At 41.6% G+C, this 13072-nt stretch overlaps 1 protein-coding gene across 16 annotated transcripts in view; it reads left to right on the forward strand.

The window, feature by feature from the left end:
* nfasca (neurofascin homolog (chicken) a) overlaps window positions 1-13072 on the forward strand; it is a 111108-nt gene that overhangs the window by 69661 nt on the left and 28375 nt on the right. For 9 of the 16 annotated variants that reach the window (XM_047582457.1, XM_047582456.1, XM_047582458.1 and 6 more), the window contains 17 exons: window positions 357-527; window positions 790-837; window positions 3322-3433; window positions 3984-4168; window positions 4245-4376; window positions 4493-4636; window positions 5816-5927; window positions 6036-6202; window positions 8084-8231; window positions 8608-8732; window positions 9884-9928; window positions 10172-10273; window positions 10362-10559; window positions 10939-11009; window positions 11376-11598; window positions 11691-11806; window positions 11904-12114. In XM_047582457.1, the coding sequence (XP_047438413.1) occupies window positions 357-527; window positions 790-837; window positions 3322-3433; window positions 3984-4168; window positions 4245-4376; window positions 4493-4636; window positions 5816-5927; window positions 6036-6202; window positions 8084-8231; window positions 8608-8732; window positions 9884-9928; window positions 10172-10273; window positions 10362-10559; window positions 10939-11009; window positions 11376-11598; window positions 11691-11806; window positions 11904-12114 (2310 nt within the window). The remainder of the gene's footprint in view (window positions 1-356; window positions 528-789; window positions 838-3321; window positions 3434-3983; window positions 4169-4244; window positions 4377-4492; window positions 4637-5815; window positions 5928-6035; window positions 6203-8083; window positions 8232-8607; window positions 8733-9883; window positions 9929-10171; window positions 10274-10361; window positions 10560-10938; window positions 11010-11375; window positions 11599-11690; window positions 11807-11903; window positions 12115-13072) is intronic. The other 7 variants (XM_047582462.1, XM_047582471.1, XM_047582469.1 and 4 more) reach the window with 3 other exon arrangements.

A 13072-nucleotide genomic window follows, 5' to 3' on the forward strand; every position in this document is an offset into this window, starting at 1 on the left:
TTTTTATAAAGTTTTATTAACACTGGTCCAGTCAGGCCGTCGTCCTCCTGTGATTAGTGAGGACACCTGACTCGCTGTCTCTTTTGTGGTGTTGAAGGAGTGAAACAGTTTTTCGACCCTTTAAATTACATTTATTTATTTTTGATAGATAGTTTTTCATTATGTAAATAAATCACAATCCTTTTGTGGAAACTGCCTCTCCTAGTGTCGTCGACCTCCTCCTCTCAACCTGCTCTGATGTTTTCGATCATCATTTTATGAACACGAGAGCAGCCGTGGATTTAAACTGATGCTGGAGTTTTTATCAGCTGTTCTCATAATATCTTCTTTTCTCTTTTCTCTCCCGTGGCCTCCAGACATGAATGCGTTCCCTCAGGATGCCAGAGTGTCCATGGGTCTGAACGGAGACCTGTACTTCTCCAACGTTTTGCCTCAGGACAGTCAGACTGACTACATCTGCAGCGCTCGCTTCTTCTTCACGCACACGATCCAGCAGAAAAACCCGCTCACGCTAAAAGTTCAGACCAGTAAGTAGAGTCCAGACCAGACACATGTAGAGCTCACAGCAGAGCGTATTTTACCAAGAAGCCAGAGCTGTAACACACTTCAAACAGCTGTGATCCTGTTTTCTCCACGTGAAACCAACTGAACCGGAGTGTGACACAGCACCATCTAGTGGTGATGTTGTGACACGACATGAGACGACGTGAAATTCTGATCCTGTTTAGTTTTTTTCAGTCTGAGGATGTTGTGTGTGGACTGATGCTCCACTGTGTGTGTTGTTTCCAGAGGAGCCGTATAATGACACGTCTTACAATTCCTCTGACCCTCGCGGTGGTGAGTTTCTTCCTCTCGGAGCAGCTTCCTGTTCGCACCTAATCCGCTAGCTCAGCCTAACCCGCTAACAACAAACTCTCTACGTGTGCAGAATTTAATGTCTGTGTGGCAAAGCGTAACAGTTTGTTTTTAACGACGTCTCGGGCTGATGTTTTAAGAATTTAAAAAAACTAAATTAACTACAACTGCACTGGTCGGTTTAAAACTGACGTCACACCTGCACCTGTAAAACTTCCACCCAATGAGCGTCACATTAAGAGATTCTGATCGAGGACTCAGATCCAGGACAAAGGACGACGAGGTACAAACAAAAAACGGGGTATTTACAAAGAATAATAAAAATAAAAACATGGTAAGACGATTATAAGCGTGACTTGGGGACAAAAAACGCTGGTTTTTATAAAACATCCTGTAGACACTGGCTGTAATTTACATTTTTTGGATCACTTTCCATCAGAATAAAATATGTAAAATGTCTTGAATGTGGAACAAAAAAAATAACAATTTAATACAAAGTGTTTACCATGAAAAAACAAATTCCCTTCATCAAAGTTTATCAAAAGAAAGATATAGAGACATAGATATATAGATACATAGATAGAGATAGATGTACATATAGATATAGAGATATACACATAGATATCTAGATATACATGTAGATATATCGTGCCTGATTTAGGAGGCAAGATGTTTAATTGGAACAGACGTGAGTAGAAATGAACTCACATTTCAGTCAATGTTAAATCACCCTCACATTTATTGAGTAAACATACTGTCATTACATGCAAAATACCCTTAATTGACGCATATTGTACATGAAGGATTAAAGCTTTCTCTCCATTTAGTACATTCATTATTACCCCTCATGAATGAGACCATAGCTGGGAGGCAGAGGCAAAGTGGCACCATATGTGCTGTTGAGTGACGAGGTGGATGATTCAGAGGCAGAAGAAGTTCCCAGAGAGAGAGAAAAGGCTGCGGCGGCGTCGAAAGCCCCCGTGGGACCAAAGGCGCCAACTACATGGATGAATATTCAGTCTGGGTTCACACACTCTTCTCATTAATAGTCATATATGTATGGAAATGAGGTTCCTCTCCTGAAATGTGACTGAGGTTTAAGGCTGCAGTGCATCCTGAGTGGTGTTTACTTGGTTACTTGGTTACTTGGTTACCGCATCTCTTTGCTCCTGCTTCTCTCCACAGCTCAGAGACAAACGTGGAGCATTTGTCACCGCTAACCCGCCGTGTCTCGTTATCGTTTTCCTCGTCTCCGTGTCACTAACAGATCCTCCTCTACCGCCTCCTGTCTGTTTGTTACGCTCTGACAAAGCTAACAGATGCTACAGTCCCCGCACACAGATCCCCTCTGCATCACAAATCACGCTAATGCTAACTTAATCCCACACACTTGTCAGCGGGGCGACTCCTCCACTAACTGGATTTCATGTCCACGGTGTTAACAGCATTTGTGATGGGACTGGGTCAAAGCAGAAATGTGCAGTCTAGACGTGTGGTTTTGTGTGTTGCAGTAATCGAATTGGTTGCAAATGATTATTATTGGTTATTTATATCCTTTATTTAGTTCTGTGGGGATTATTATATGTGGTTTGTGTCAGACTTAACTATTGATGATAAAAAAAAACAAGATACAGTGAATTACAGGCGATTTGTCCATGTAGTACTTTTACATATGTATCTTACAGATACAAAAACACAAGCAGAGGCACAAACAAAAAGGCAAAAACAAAAAATAAATAAATAAATACCATAAAAGCAAAAGCACCAAATCATTTTTAAATGGACAAAGTAGCAGAAATCATTAAATACACTTGATCAAACTTAAACATCTACTTGAAAAACTTTTATTTCTTTCAAACATATTTAACATTATAAGTTGTTTAAGACAAAAGCAGCTTTGCAGCTTTCAGTCCTTTCTTCCTCTCAGTTATTAATCTGTGTAGAGTATGAGGACAGTGAAAAAGGCTTACGAGCTGAAATCCAACAACCAGACTGAGGCCAAACTATGTAACAATCATTTCTAGTTTTAACTTGATGCTACGAGTTAATACGACTCATTAGGTTACAGTTAACTGACGACTAATATCACCTTTTAAAGTTTATCAAAACTTCATTTGATTTAATTCACATCTTGTTTGCTCAGAAATTTAACATTTATATTATTTAGACTGTTTAGAGGAGGAGGAAACTAAAATTTGATCCAACAAAAACAGACACAGAAAAGGCTTCTATGCCGCATTAAACTAATCTCCAGGTCTATTAGCTCCTCCATTCAGGGCTTTAACGTTAAATAACAGTTAAACATGTCTGCAGACAGCCACAGGGAAAGGATCAGAATTACAGCCTGAGACTAATGTGGCGAAACGGTTTTAGCTCCTTCTTTCTCGGAAGCGACTCGTGCTTCAGGGATAAATCGTACGTGTTTGTTTGTGTATTGAGCGTTTGTCCTCGGTCCCTTTTCTGCAGGCCGGAGAGTAGCAGAGTCAACGCCGACCTTCCTCTCACCGTCAGGAGGCCAGAGCTACAAGATGGTGTTACGTGACGAGCAACTGATGCTGGAGTGTATCGCTGCTGGACTGTGAGCTCACGCGCGCACACACACACACACACACATACATACGTGTTTTTAGGAAATACCAGGACATACTGTATGACAGAAACGGTAAAAAATTGGGCACATGTCTTTCCCAAATTCCTGAAGGTTTGAGAATAAAATGTTTTAGCATCACACACACACAGGATACGATAACATTAATAATCACACTAATTGCACGTGAGTCTTTGTAAAGCAGTGGTTACCAACCTGGGTTCCGCGCCACAACAAGGGGGGACGTCAGAGATCATGGGGGTGCGCCAAAACTTGTGTTTTGTATGTGTCTCCCTACAGTGAGAAAATGATCTACAGTTGTTTTCGTATGAATTGAAACTTGATTAGATGGTTAAATTGATAATTGAATAATTCCTCAAATTAATTAGCTTGACCTGATTTAGACCTGTTGTCCTCATAAGGAGACACTTTTGTCTGCCATGTACTGGTCAATACACTTGTTTATTTATGCTAATTAACTTTTCTTTCTTTAAATTTAACAAAGGAATAAATGGCGAATGCTCTTTGTCTTTCCTTTTAGTCCTACGCCCACCATCAAGTGGAATAAGATGGGTGGGGACCTGCCAGGACGGAAGGTGAAGTTTGAGAACTACAACAAGACCCTGAAGATTATCAATGTGTCAGAGGAGGACGGTGGGGAGTATGTGTGCATGGCCAAAAATCATTTAGGCAGCATACAGCACTCTATATTTGTTCAGGTTAAAGGTGAGGAGGCGGCAGTATTTACGTGTTTCTACATGAACATGTGTGCGAATGCATTAACGTGCTTTGCGTCCCACAGCGGCTCCTTATTGGCTGGACAAACCCACAAACCTGGTGCTGGCTCCAGGTGAGAACGGGCGCCTCGTGTGTCGGGCCAACGGGAACCCCAAACCAAACATCCAGTGGCTCATCAACGGACAACCTATCGAGAGTATGGATTCTTTCCTTCTTATTACTGAAGAACTGAACTGCTACTACCGCTCCGTCATTCAAGATTTCCTCATCCCTTTTCTTTCCTCTGTTGTTCCCCCTTCGTTCCACCCTCAGGTTCTCCCCCCAGCGAATACAGGCAGGTGCAAGGCGACACCATCATCTTCCTCTCGGTGCAGATCGGAAGCAGCGCCGTCTACCAGTGCAACGCCTCCAACCAGCACGGCTACCTGCTGGCCAACGCCTTCGTCAGCGTCCTTGGTGAGTCGTAAGAACTTTGCTCTTGATCAGACGTAGCTCTAAAATCCCAAGTGGATGGACTGAATGGAGATTCAGATTCAGATTCAGATTCAGAAAACTTTATTTGTCCCCGATTAAGGGAACACAGAGCAGGCAACAACGACACAAGACTGAGTGGGGAAAGCGCCGTTAAAAAATTATATTGCATAGAATTAGGGATGTCCGATATTATCGGTTATTAGCCTGTTATTGTAATATCTGTTCGTTATCGTTATCGGTTTTACCACTGATAATGAAAACAGATAACATAATGTCCGGGTTGCCGCTGCTGCTGCTTGTGGGGTCCTGAGACATTTACCGGCGCGCGATTGATGACCTCATCAAACTGCACCCGGAGCCAAAACAACAACAGAGTGTAGCTAGTGTAGCTAACAGGTTGCTTGCTACCTAAAATTAGTCCTGGCAAAAAAAAACGCCTGCATATATCGGTATAACATATCGGTTGATATCGGAATCAGAAATTAAGATTTTGGACGATATCGGATATCGGCAAAAAGTCAACATTGGACATCCCTACATAGAATAAACAGATTGGAAATGTAAATATATATATAAAACATATGGAAACCTTCACCTTCAGTCCACAGTAAAAGTTCGGTTCATTATTTATTTGAGTGTTGTTGTATGTGATGTATGTACAGAAACGTAAAGATATCCATCATAAGGTTTTTGAATTACTGTAACTCACAGTGGTGATGAAACTCAAAGTGTTGGACACTGGGAAGTTGTGTTTTTCTCTGGAAGAACTTTGTGACGTCTGAAGGGTAATTACCGTAATGGCAGCTTTTTTTTTTTTTATCAGAAAGTGCAACTTCCCAGTGTTCAGCCACACTTTGAGTTTTGTCACCACTGTGAGTTACGGTAATTCAAATACTGCACGACCTGGTTAGTTGGTAGGTGGTTGGGTGGTAGGTCGTTAGGTCTTAAGTTTAAGTTTATTTAATTCATATAGCACCTTTAAAAGCAAAATGAAAGCAGATCAGATGCCATTGAAAGCCAGGGAATAAAGTCTTAAACGTGCTTCTTAAAAGGTTTTATTGCTCATGTTTTTATAAGAATCAAAGTATAACCAGTTGATCATTAAAAATCCGGTGATAAAGTGATAAAGTATTGTGTAATGTCTTGCCCATCTCCCTGCAGACATGCCTCCGAGGATGCTGGGCCCCAAAAATCAGCTGATTAAAGTCATCGAGAACAACCGCACCTTCCTAGACTGCCCCTTCTTTGGTTCCCCTTTACCGGAGTTACGCTGGTAAGCACCTAATGTTTGATCGAGAAACCATGGGTGTGGTGTCAATTTGTCGTTGTCAACTAAATCTACTAGCAGGTGTTTTCAGTTTTGCACTTCCTTCGTGTGCAGGTTTAAGAACGGACAGGGCAGCGGGCTGGATGGAGGTCAGTACCGTGTTTACAACAACGGCACCTTGGAGATAAAACGAGCCAGAGGAGAGGACGAAGGCACCTACACCTGTGTGGCCAGCAGCATCTTGGGCAGCGATAACAACCAGGTCCGCCTGCAGGTCAAAGGTTAGACATTCACATCACTGCAGCACTAAGCCCCGTCAGGACTCAACGTCCAGCACTGAACATTGTGCCATTGTGTCGTGATGTCAGTGTGTTACAGTCTAACAGGAAACCATGCACAACTTGTCCCTCAGCTTGGGGAGGACCTATGGCTTCTTGTCTGGACGCATATCGCATGTGTAACCGTTTTTCTCTCCCATTGCCAATAGCCTGCCCTGTCGGCTTCTGAAAATCGCTTGTGCCTTTTGGTGAAGTGCCTCGTTTGAAAAAGAAAATCTGGTGGTGGAGGTGGTGAAATAACTTTGCATAAATCAGGACAAAGTCAACTGAAAAGACTGGCTTAAAGACTTAATAAGAGATTCATTTACCTGCATGGGTTGCACAGAAGGAAAAGTTGAAGGCTCGTTGTGTAAAGGTGCAGGTCAGACCATGATCCTTGATGATTAGAGACTTAGGGGCTGGATCTACTAAGATCCCACTTTGCGTGTGGGGTTGAATTACGGTTTGTGGGTGATTTTCTAAGACTAATTGCATAAATGACAACGGGTGCAAGCGGTCGTATGTAAATGAGGGTTTTGCGTACACTACTGGTGTGGATATGGTGTTTCATGGGGTAACGTTTAGTTGCAAAATAAAGATGCATGAATTCCTCCTCTACAATAACAGCAGCCAAGTGTGCGCAGTTACACACAGGTCAAAGCGTTTCCATCACCACATGAATGCATCACAACGTGCATACGTTTGTAGTAGTGTGGGAGTTTTTTAAAGTTTCCAAGGTTTCCGACGGTTCGCTATGAGTGCAATAAATGTTTGAAGAAAATACCACGAGGAGGGAGAACTAGCACAGAAATGTTTGATTCTAACTTGTGTCAGTGCATTATTTATTTTTTGGAACTTTAGAACTTGATGCACAGTATTTCAGGTCTAGAGGCCTTTATTTGGTGACGTTCATTTGAAATATCAAATAGTTTTGTTTGATCTTGATCTTTTAGCAAATGTTTGCTAATAGTTTTTCATCTGAAAACATAAATATCTACATTTTAAGAGCGTAAAACTGTTTGTTCATTAGTCTTTCTTATCTCCAGGTATATTATCGGTTTTCGGTATCGGCCTTTGGAAACAGAAAGTTATCCGTTATCGGTATCGGTTTAAAAAAATGTAATGTAATGTAGAGCAAAATGGCTTTCAGGTTTGATAAATCGCTGTGTCTTTACTTAATTAATATATTTGCATTTTCTCCCAGCAAACACAAAATTGTATGTAAACGCCCCATACTGCATATTCATTAAGGTAAACGTGTTAACCGGACGCCGAGGCGCTATTTTGCGACTTCGCGAGGTGCGACCCTTCAAATCAGTTTTTACATTTTTTTTTTGCGTGCGCAGCAAATTTGCATACGTGAATCTTTAGTAGATCTGGCCCTTAGACTTAGACGGACCTGACTTATTTGTCATTTAGATTTATTTTAGAATTGCAGGAAAACCAGACAGAAACAGTTTATACAGGCGTACGAATATAAAAAAGATATAGGATATAGGATAAATATATTGCACAGTTGAGAAGTTGAAACGTTTCAAGCAGGAAGAAACTGTTTGATGATGACGACAAAGGACTTGAAGAATGCACACGGCTTTGACGGAGGTTTAATGCATTTCTGACTGTATATGAATGTTAATCCTCAAAGAGCAGATCATTTTCTATGTCTGTGTGAAGTTATCTCACCACGGTTTCCAGCCCAGATGGTTTGAAAGATTGAAGCGTGTGTTTGTTGTGAATTGGCCTCTACAGAAATCAAATCATGCAGTTCATGTAGCATTTGTGTGTGTGTTTGTGTGTGTGTGTGTGTGTGTGTGTGTATTCCTCTTCAACTTCACCCCAACCCAGAGAAAACTCGTATAGTCCGAGCCCCCGAGCACCAGTCGGCCGTCAGGGGCTCCACGGCTCGCTTCGACTGTAAGGTGAAGTCCGACCCCACCCTCATCGTCTCTGTGGCCTGGATGAAGGATGATAAGCCTCTGCAGCTGGGATGGAGGTAATGGCATCTGACCGCGGCCTTCGTTAACAACTGATTTTTATTCTGCTGTTATTCTCCCAGGCTTCAGGAACACGCCAGCAGGTTGGATAAACAGTTTTATAGCTCGTAGGCTTTTCACTTTCCGTTTTTTATTTGTCTTTTTGCAGTGATTCTCACGTGGTTATACTTTTGCAAATGCTCGTCTCGTGTTATATAGTTGGATTGTGGGAAGTTTAAAAAGACACAGTAACTTGGATTTTCTTCCAGAGAAACAACAACCTTCAAACTAAACTATTTACTTACCTCTTTTGACTGTTTTGGGTTTGTGATTGATTGATGCTGCAACTTTGCTGCCGTCTAACAAAACAATCTTTTCCCTGTGTGTGATTCTCAGAGTGAGGAGAAATGAGGAGTCGCTGACCATCGCCAATGTCAATGAGGGTGATGAGGGAACATACACCTGCACCGTTAAATCGGAGATAGACCAGGACTCAGCCTCAGCGCGTCTCACTGTGTTAGGTACAAATAAAAAACAGAGCAGCGCTGAACAAGATCAACTTTAATGTATCAAAATAACACAGCACAATAATTCTCCCATAAAACCATTTGAAAAAATCGAGAAAGAATTCAATTAACTGCATTAAATGAACAACTGTAGTAATATTTTACTAACACATTAGGTTGTAGAACAGTCGATACGTAGCAGTGATTCGTGAAGAGGGTGCACGTAACCTGTCGTATGACGTAGTATGTAATAAATTGTAGAGCCAAAGCAAAAGATGAAGCTGCCCTGGTTTGAGCCTAAGGTCATAAGCTCCCCTTTTCTCGCATATATATTGTGGGCGGGACTTGGGCCAAACTAATATATTAATAATAATAATAATAATAATAATAATAATTTATTGTATTTTTCAAGGATGGTTTGTGTAATTTTAGGTAGTTTATATAATGTTGATGCGCGTTTAAGTGTCAATTTCTTGGATAAGTTTTGTTTTAGTTGCCATGCCAACCACTCCGTAAAGCAGTCCCGTGGCTGTAACGGTAAAAAAAAACAAACAAGTGAAGTGTGGATACTGATCGGACTCTGGATCCAAAGCTGCCAGATGCAAAGAAGTGGGGACAACGTTGTCCATATTTACGTAAAGTCTATGTTTGAGATACTGAAGAACAAACTTTCACTCTACATCCTTTAGATAGTGTTGTCCTTGTTTTTTCTGGACACTGCTCTGAATCAGTGCCTTCATCCATGTATCACCATAAGCTGCTATAGTTTAGCTCTATTTATTCTCACTGTTCGAACCTTTTGTAGATTCAGTGACACTGTTTAGAACATATTTGCACTGATGATAACATTTGGGTCACGCAGGTACGATGCTGATACTTGTTCTGTTCTCTCTCCATGACACATGATACATGATGCATTTCCATTGGGTCGGACCATAAGAGACTCATCTACAAAAACCTGGATTTAGAAGAAATAAAATAAAACAGAGTCTGTTGTGACACAAACATTATCATCAGTGCACACATCTGTAACATCTGGTCTCAACCTGGTGCCAAACGATGCTAACTTTAAAACTGTGTTTCCTTGCTGCTGGTTGACTTGTAGACTAACCTGTAATCTCTAACCTTTACACCCACTTCCTGCTTCTTCCCCCCCACCCCCGCAGAGGAAGCCTCCCTCAATCCCACAGTCTCTAGTGCCTTGCCGCCAGGTAACACACATCTGGGTTAGACTCTGTCCGTCTGTACTGTCCTGGTTTTCGTGTCTTGAATATGTTTTTATTTTTTTTTAATGCATGCGTTGGAGTTTCTGTTCTTCGATTCTTCTATGGTTTCAAATATGACGATAAATTACATGGTGCTACGTGAGAGAAAGGAACGCGTACCTATCAATTTGTGCTTCCCTGTTTTTGAGATGTTGAACCTAAAGTCAGGTTATTCCATGTTTCCTGCAGACCGTCCAGACCCTCCCATGGACTTGGAGCTATCGGACCCAGCAGCTCGAACCGTTTGCCTCACCTGGATCCCTGGGAATGATCACAGGAGCCCGATCACAGGTCGGTATTCACACTGAGCGGCTTGTTCAGAAACATCTATTACCTGCCTCCCTGCCTTTTCACGCCTCGTCGTGTTTCGTCTCTGCAGAGTTCTTGGTCCAGTTTGAGGAGGACCACTGGGAGCCGGGCAGGTGGAAGGATCTGTCCACTTACCCCGGAAGCCTCAACTCTGTGATCCTGCAGCTCGCCCCCTTCATCAACTACCAGTTCAGGGTCATCGCCGTCAACTCAGTTGGTCACAGTCAACCCAGCCGCCCGTCACCGCGTTACAAGACCAGCGGCGCTGGTAAGGAGGAGGACACGCACCGTGTGATGTGTTATTCCACGCTGGTAGTAGAAGTTCACTGCAAAAAAATGGAATTTCAAGAAAGCAAAATGAAAATCCTTGTATCAAATAAATACATTTTATATTGTGTTCAGAGACAAGAACTTTGAGCTTATTTCAAGAATTCTTGTCAAGCAAACAAAACTCAACCCATCACCAGATTTTTTTTGTTGATACAATTGAATATAAGAATATTTTGCTTCTTTCCAGTAATGCTGTTTTTGCAGTGTAGTAGTAATGTACACAAGCCAGATATTCAAGTCCTACGTTTGTACTTATAAACACATGGTGTTGAGCATATTTAATTTGATCTAAGTGCATTTTGTTGTGTCAAAACAAGCCCCAGATTCAATTCCCAGAGATCTACGAGGATGGGGCACCAGGAAGGACAACATGGAGATCACATGGGAGGTGAGCCCAATACAATGACTGTCGCACCAAGAAGTCTGCACAGATTCACAAAAAAATGTGAAATAATCGAAAATAAACCGCATAATAGTCGTAATTATATCAGTTTCACGTATTCTGCAATTTGTATTAAAGAAAAGCTTTTCAATTTAAAAAGGGAAGGAAGGTAATGGAGACGTTAGTTAAGGTTTTCTGCCTTTAGAAATTCCACTGACTAAGCATGTACCTGAAATGTGCTGAGAACCTCGAGTCTCTAAACCCTCTGATTAAAATGTGACGGTGGCAGAATAAAGTGCTGAATGTCCCAAAATAATTGGTAAAAACATTGTGTAATACGGTCAAACAAATCAAATGTCGCCCCTCCACCAGCCTCTGCCTTATCTGGAGAGAAATGGCCCCAACTTGAAGTACAACCTGTGGTGGAGGCGAAAGGATTCAGAGGAGGAGTGGAACAACGTGACCACGATGGAATCCAAACACGTCGTCCACAACACGGAGACCTACGTGCCTTACGAGATCAAAATCCAGGCCAGGAATGATTTTGGACTGGGACCAGAGTCCAACATGATCACCGGGTTCTCTGGCGAGGACAGTGAGTGTAACCTTCACCGCTTGTGTCCACGTTGCTTCATGGATCTGCTGTGAAATCACTGCTAACTTCTCATCATTTCTTTGTGTGTTCAGAGCCCACAGATTCACCCACCGACCTGCAGGTCTCAAAGGTGGACAGCACCAAAGTGAACGTCCACTGGAAGCCTGTGGACATGGACTCGGTTCAGGGACAGTTCAAGGAATACAGAGTGAGACCGGCTCCTTTATTTATTTATTATTTTTTTACTGACATTTACTTTTGTTTGATCTTGTCACCCTGTTAACGCATCCCTTCTCCGTTCCCAGCTGTATTACTGGCGTGAGTCCAGTCTGGTTCCTGGTCTCGTGGTCAATAAGCAGAAGAAGACTAAAGGTTTCTACACCACCAGCTCTGAACCGTCTGGCATCCTCAGCGATCTGGTGCCCTTCTCCAAGTACAAGATGTTCATGGTCGTCGCCAACAACCACTTTGAGGGTCCACCCAGCAACACGGTGGAATTCACCACCAAGGAGGGAGGTGAGAAAACATGACAGAGCACAAATGAAACAGCCTTTTACTTTGCTTTTACTAACACTTATTTATTTAAAACCACTGGAGCACAGAGGCAGGGATGTTTCTTAGTCTATGGGTGAGACTGGAACAAACAAATAGACCAAGAGACCAGCGACAAATCTGGTAACAGCTGTGATGGATGAAGACGAGCTCTGGTATAGATAAACATTCACTTTACACGCTTTAAAACTAAAAAAATAGGTTTTACATAAAGACTAGCACTGCATGAAAGGGGCTTTATGTGGGAGTATGGACTCACCTCATACATCTGGTTACAGGACTCAGTCAGAGTTAGTATTCATCCTTAATATTCACTTAGTTATTTTTTATTTCCTAAGAATGATATTTATGTTTGTCTTTTCTTGTGTTCTACCACATTAACCCTTTCATGCTTGAATTATAAGAACCTTAATCACAATAGTTTTTTTTTACTGTGTATTTTTATTCCACTTTATAAAAAATGGTGCAATTGAGCTTTTTTTCAGGAGCCCATTTGTAGAGACGTAACAAAATTGTCCACTCACGTGATTAATTAGAAATTTCTCCTAATATAATTCTTAGATGTTACTTGATGCCAGAATATATATATATATATATTTACCTTCAGTGGTGCCCTGCTTTGGAAGTATTTACACAAAATTCAAGAGGTACTTGGCATTTCTGGCTCTCTAATATAAAAAACTGCACTTCCACCGACTTGTCTTCGGGTCAGATTCTTAACTATGTTTGTAGAGTAATGTGCAGCAGTGATATGACTGAATATCTGAGAAGTGTGTGGCTGCGTGCAGGGCATCATACAGGTGTTTTCATGCAACGCAGGGCACAATTCAGAGGTTAAAAAATTATTTAGAGACAATCTTGTATAGAAAAAACTTTTTTAAATTTCTTCTATTGTTGGAATCAATGTCTTTTGATCTTTTAT

The sequence above is a fragment of the Mugil cephalus genome, chromosome 4 (genome assembly GCF_022458985.1).
Source record: "Mugil cephalus isolate CIBA_MC_2020 chromosome 4, CIBA_Mcephalus_1.1, whole genome shotgun sequence".
Lineage (NCBI taxonomy): Eukaryota > Metazoa > Chordata > Actinopteri > Mugiliformes > Mugilidae > Mugil > Mugil cephalus.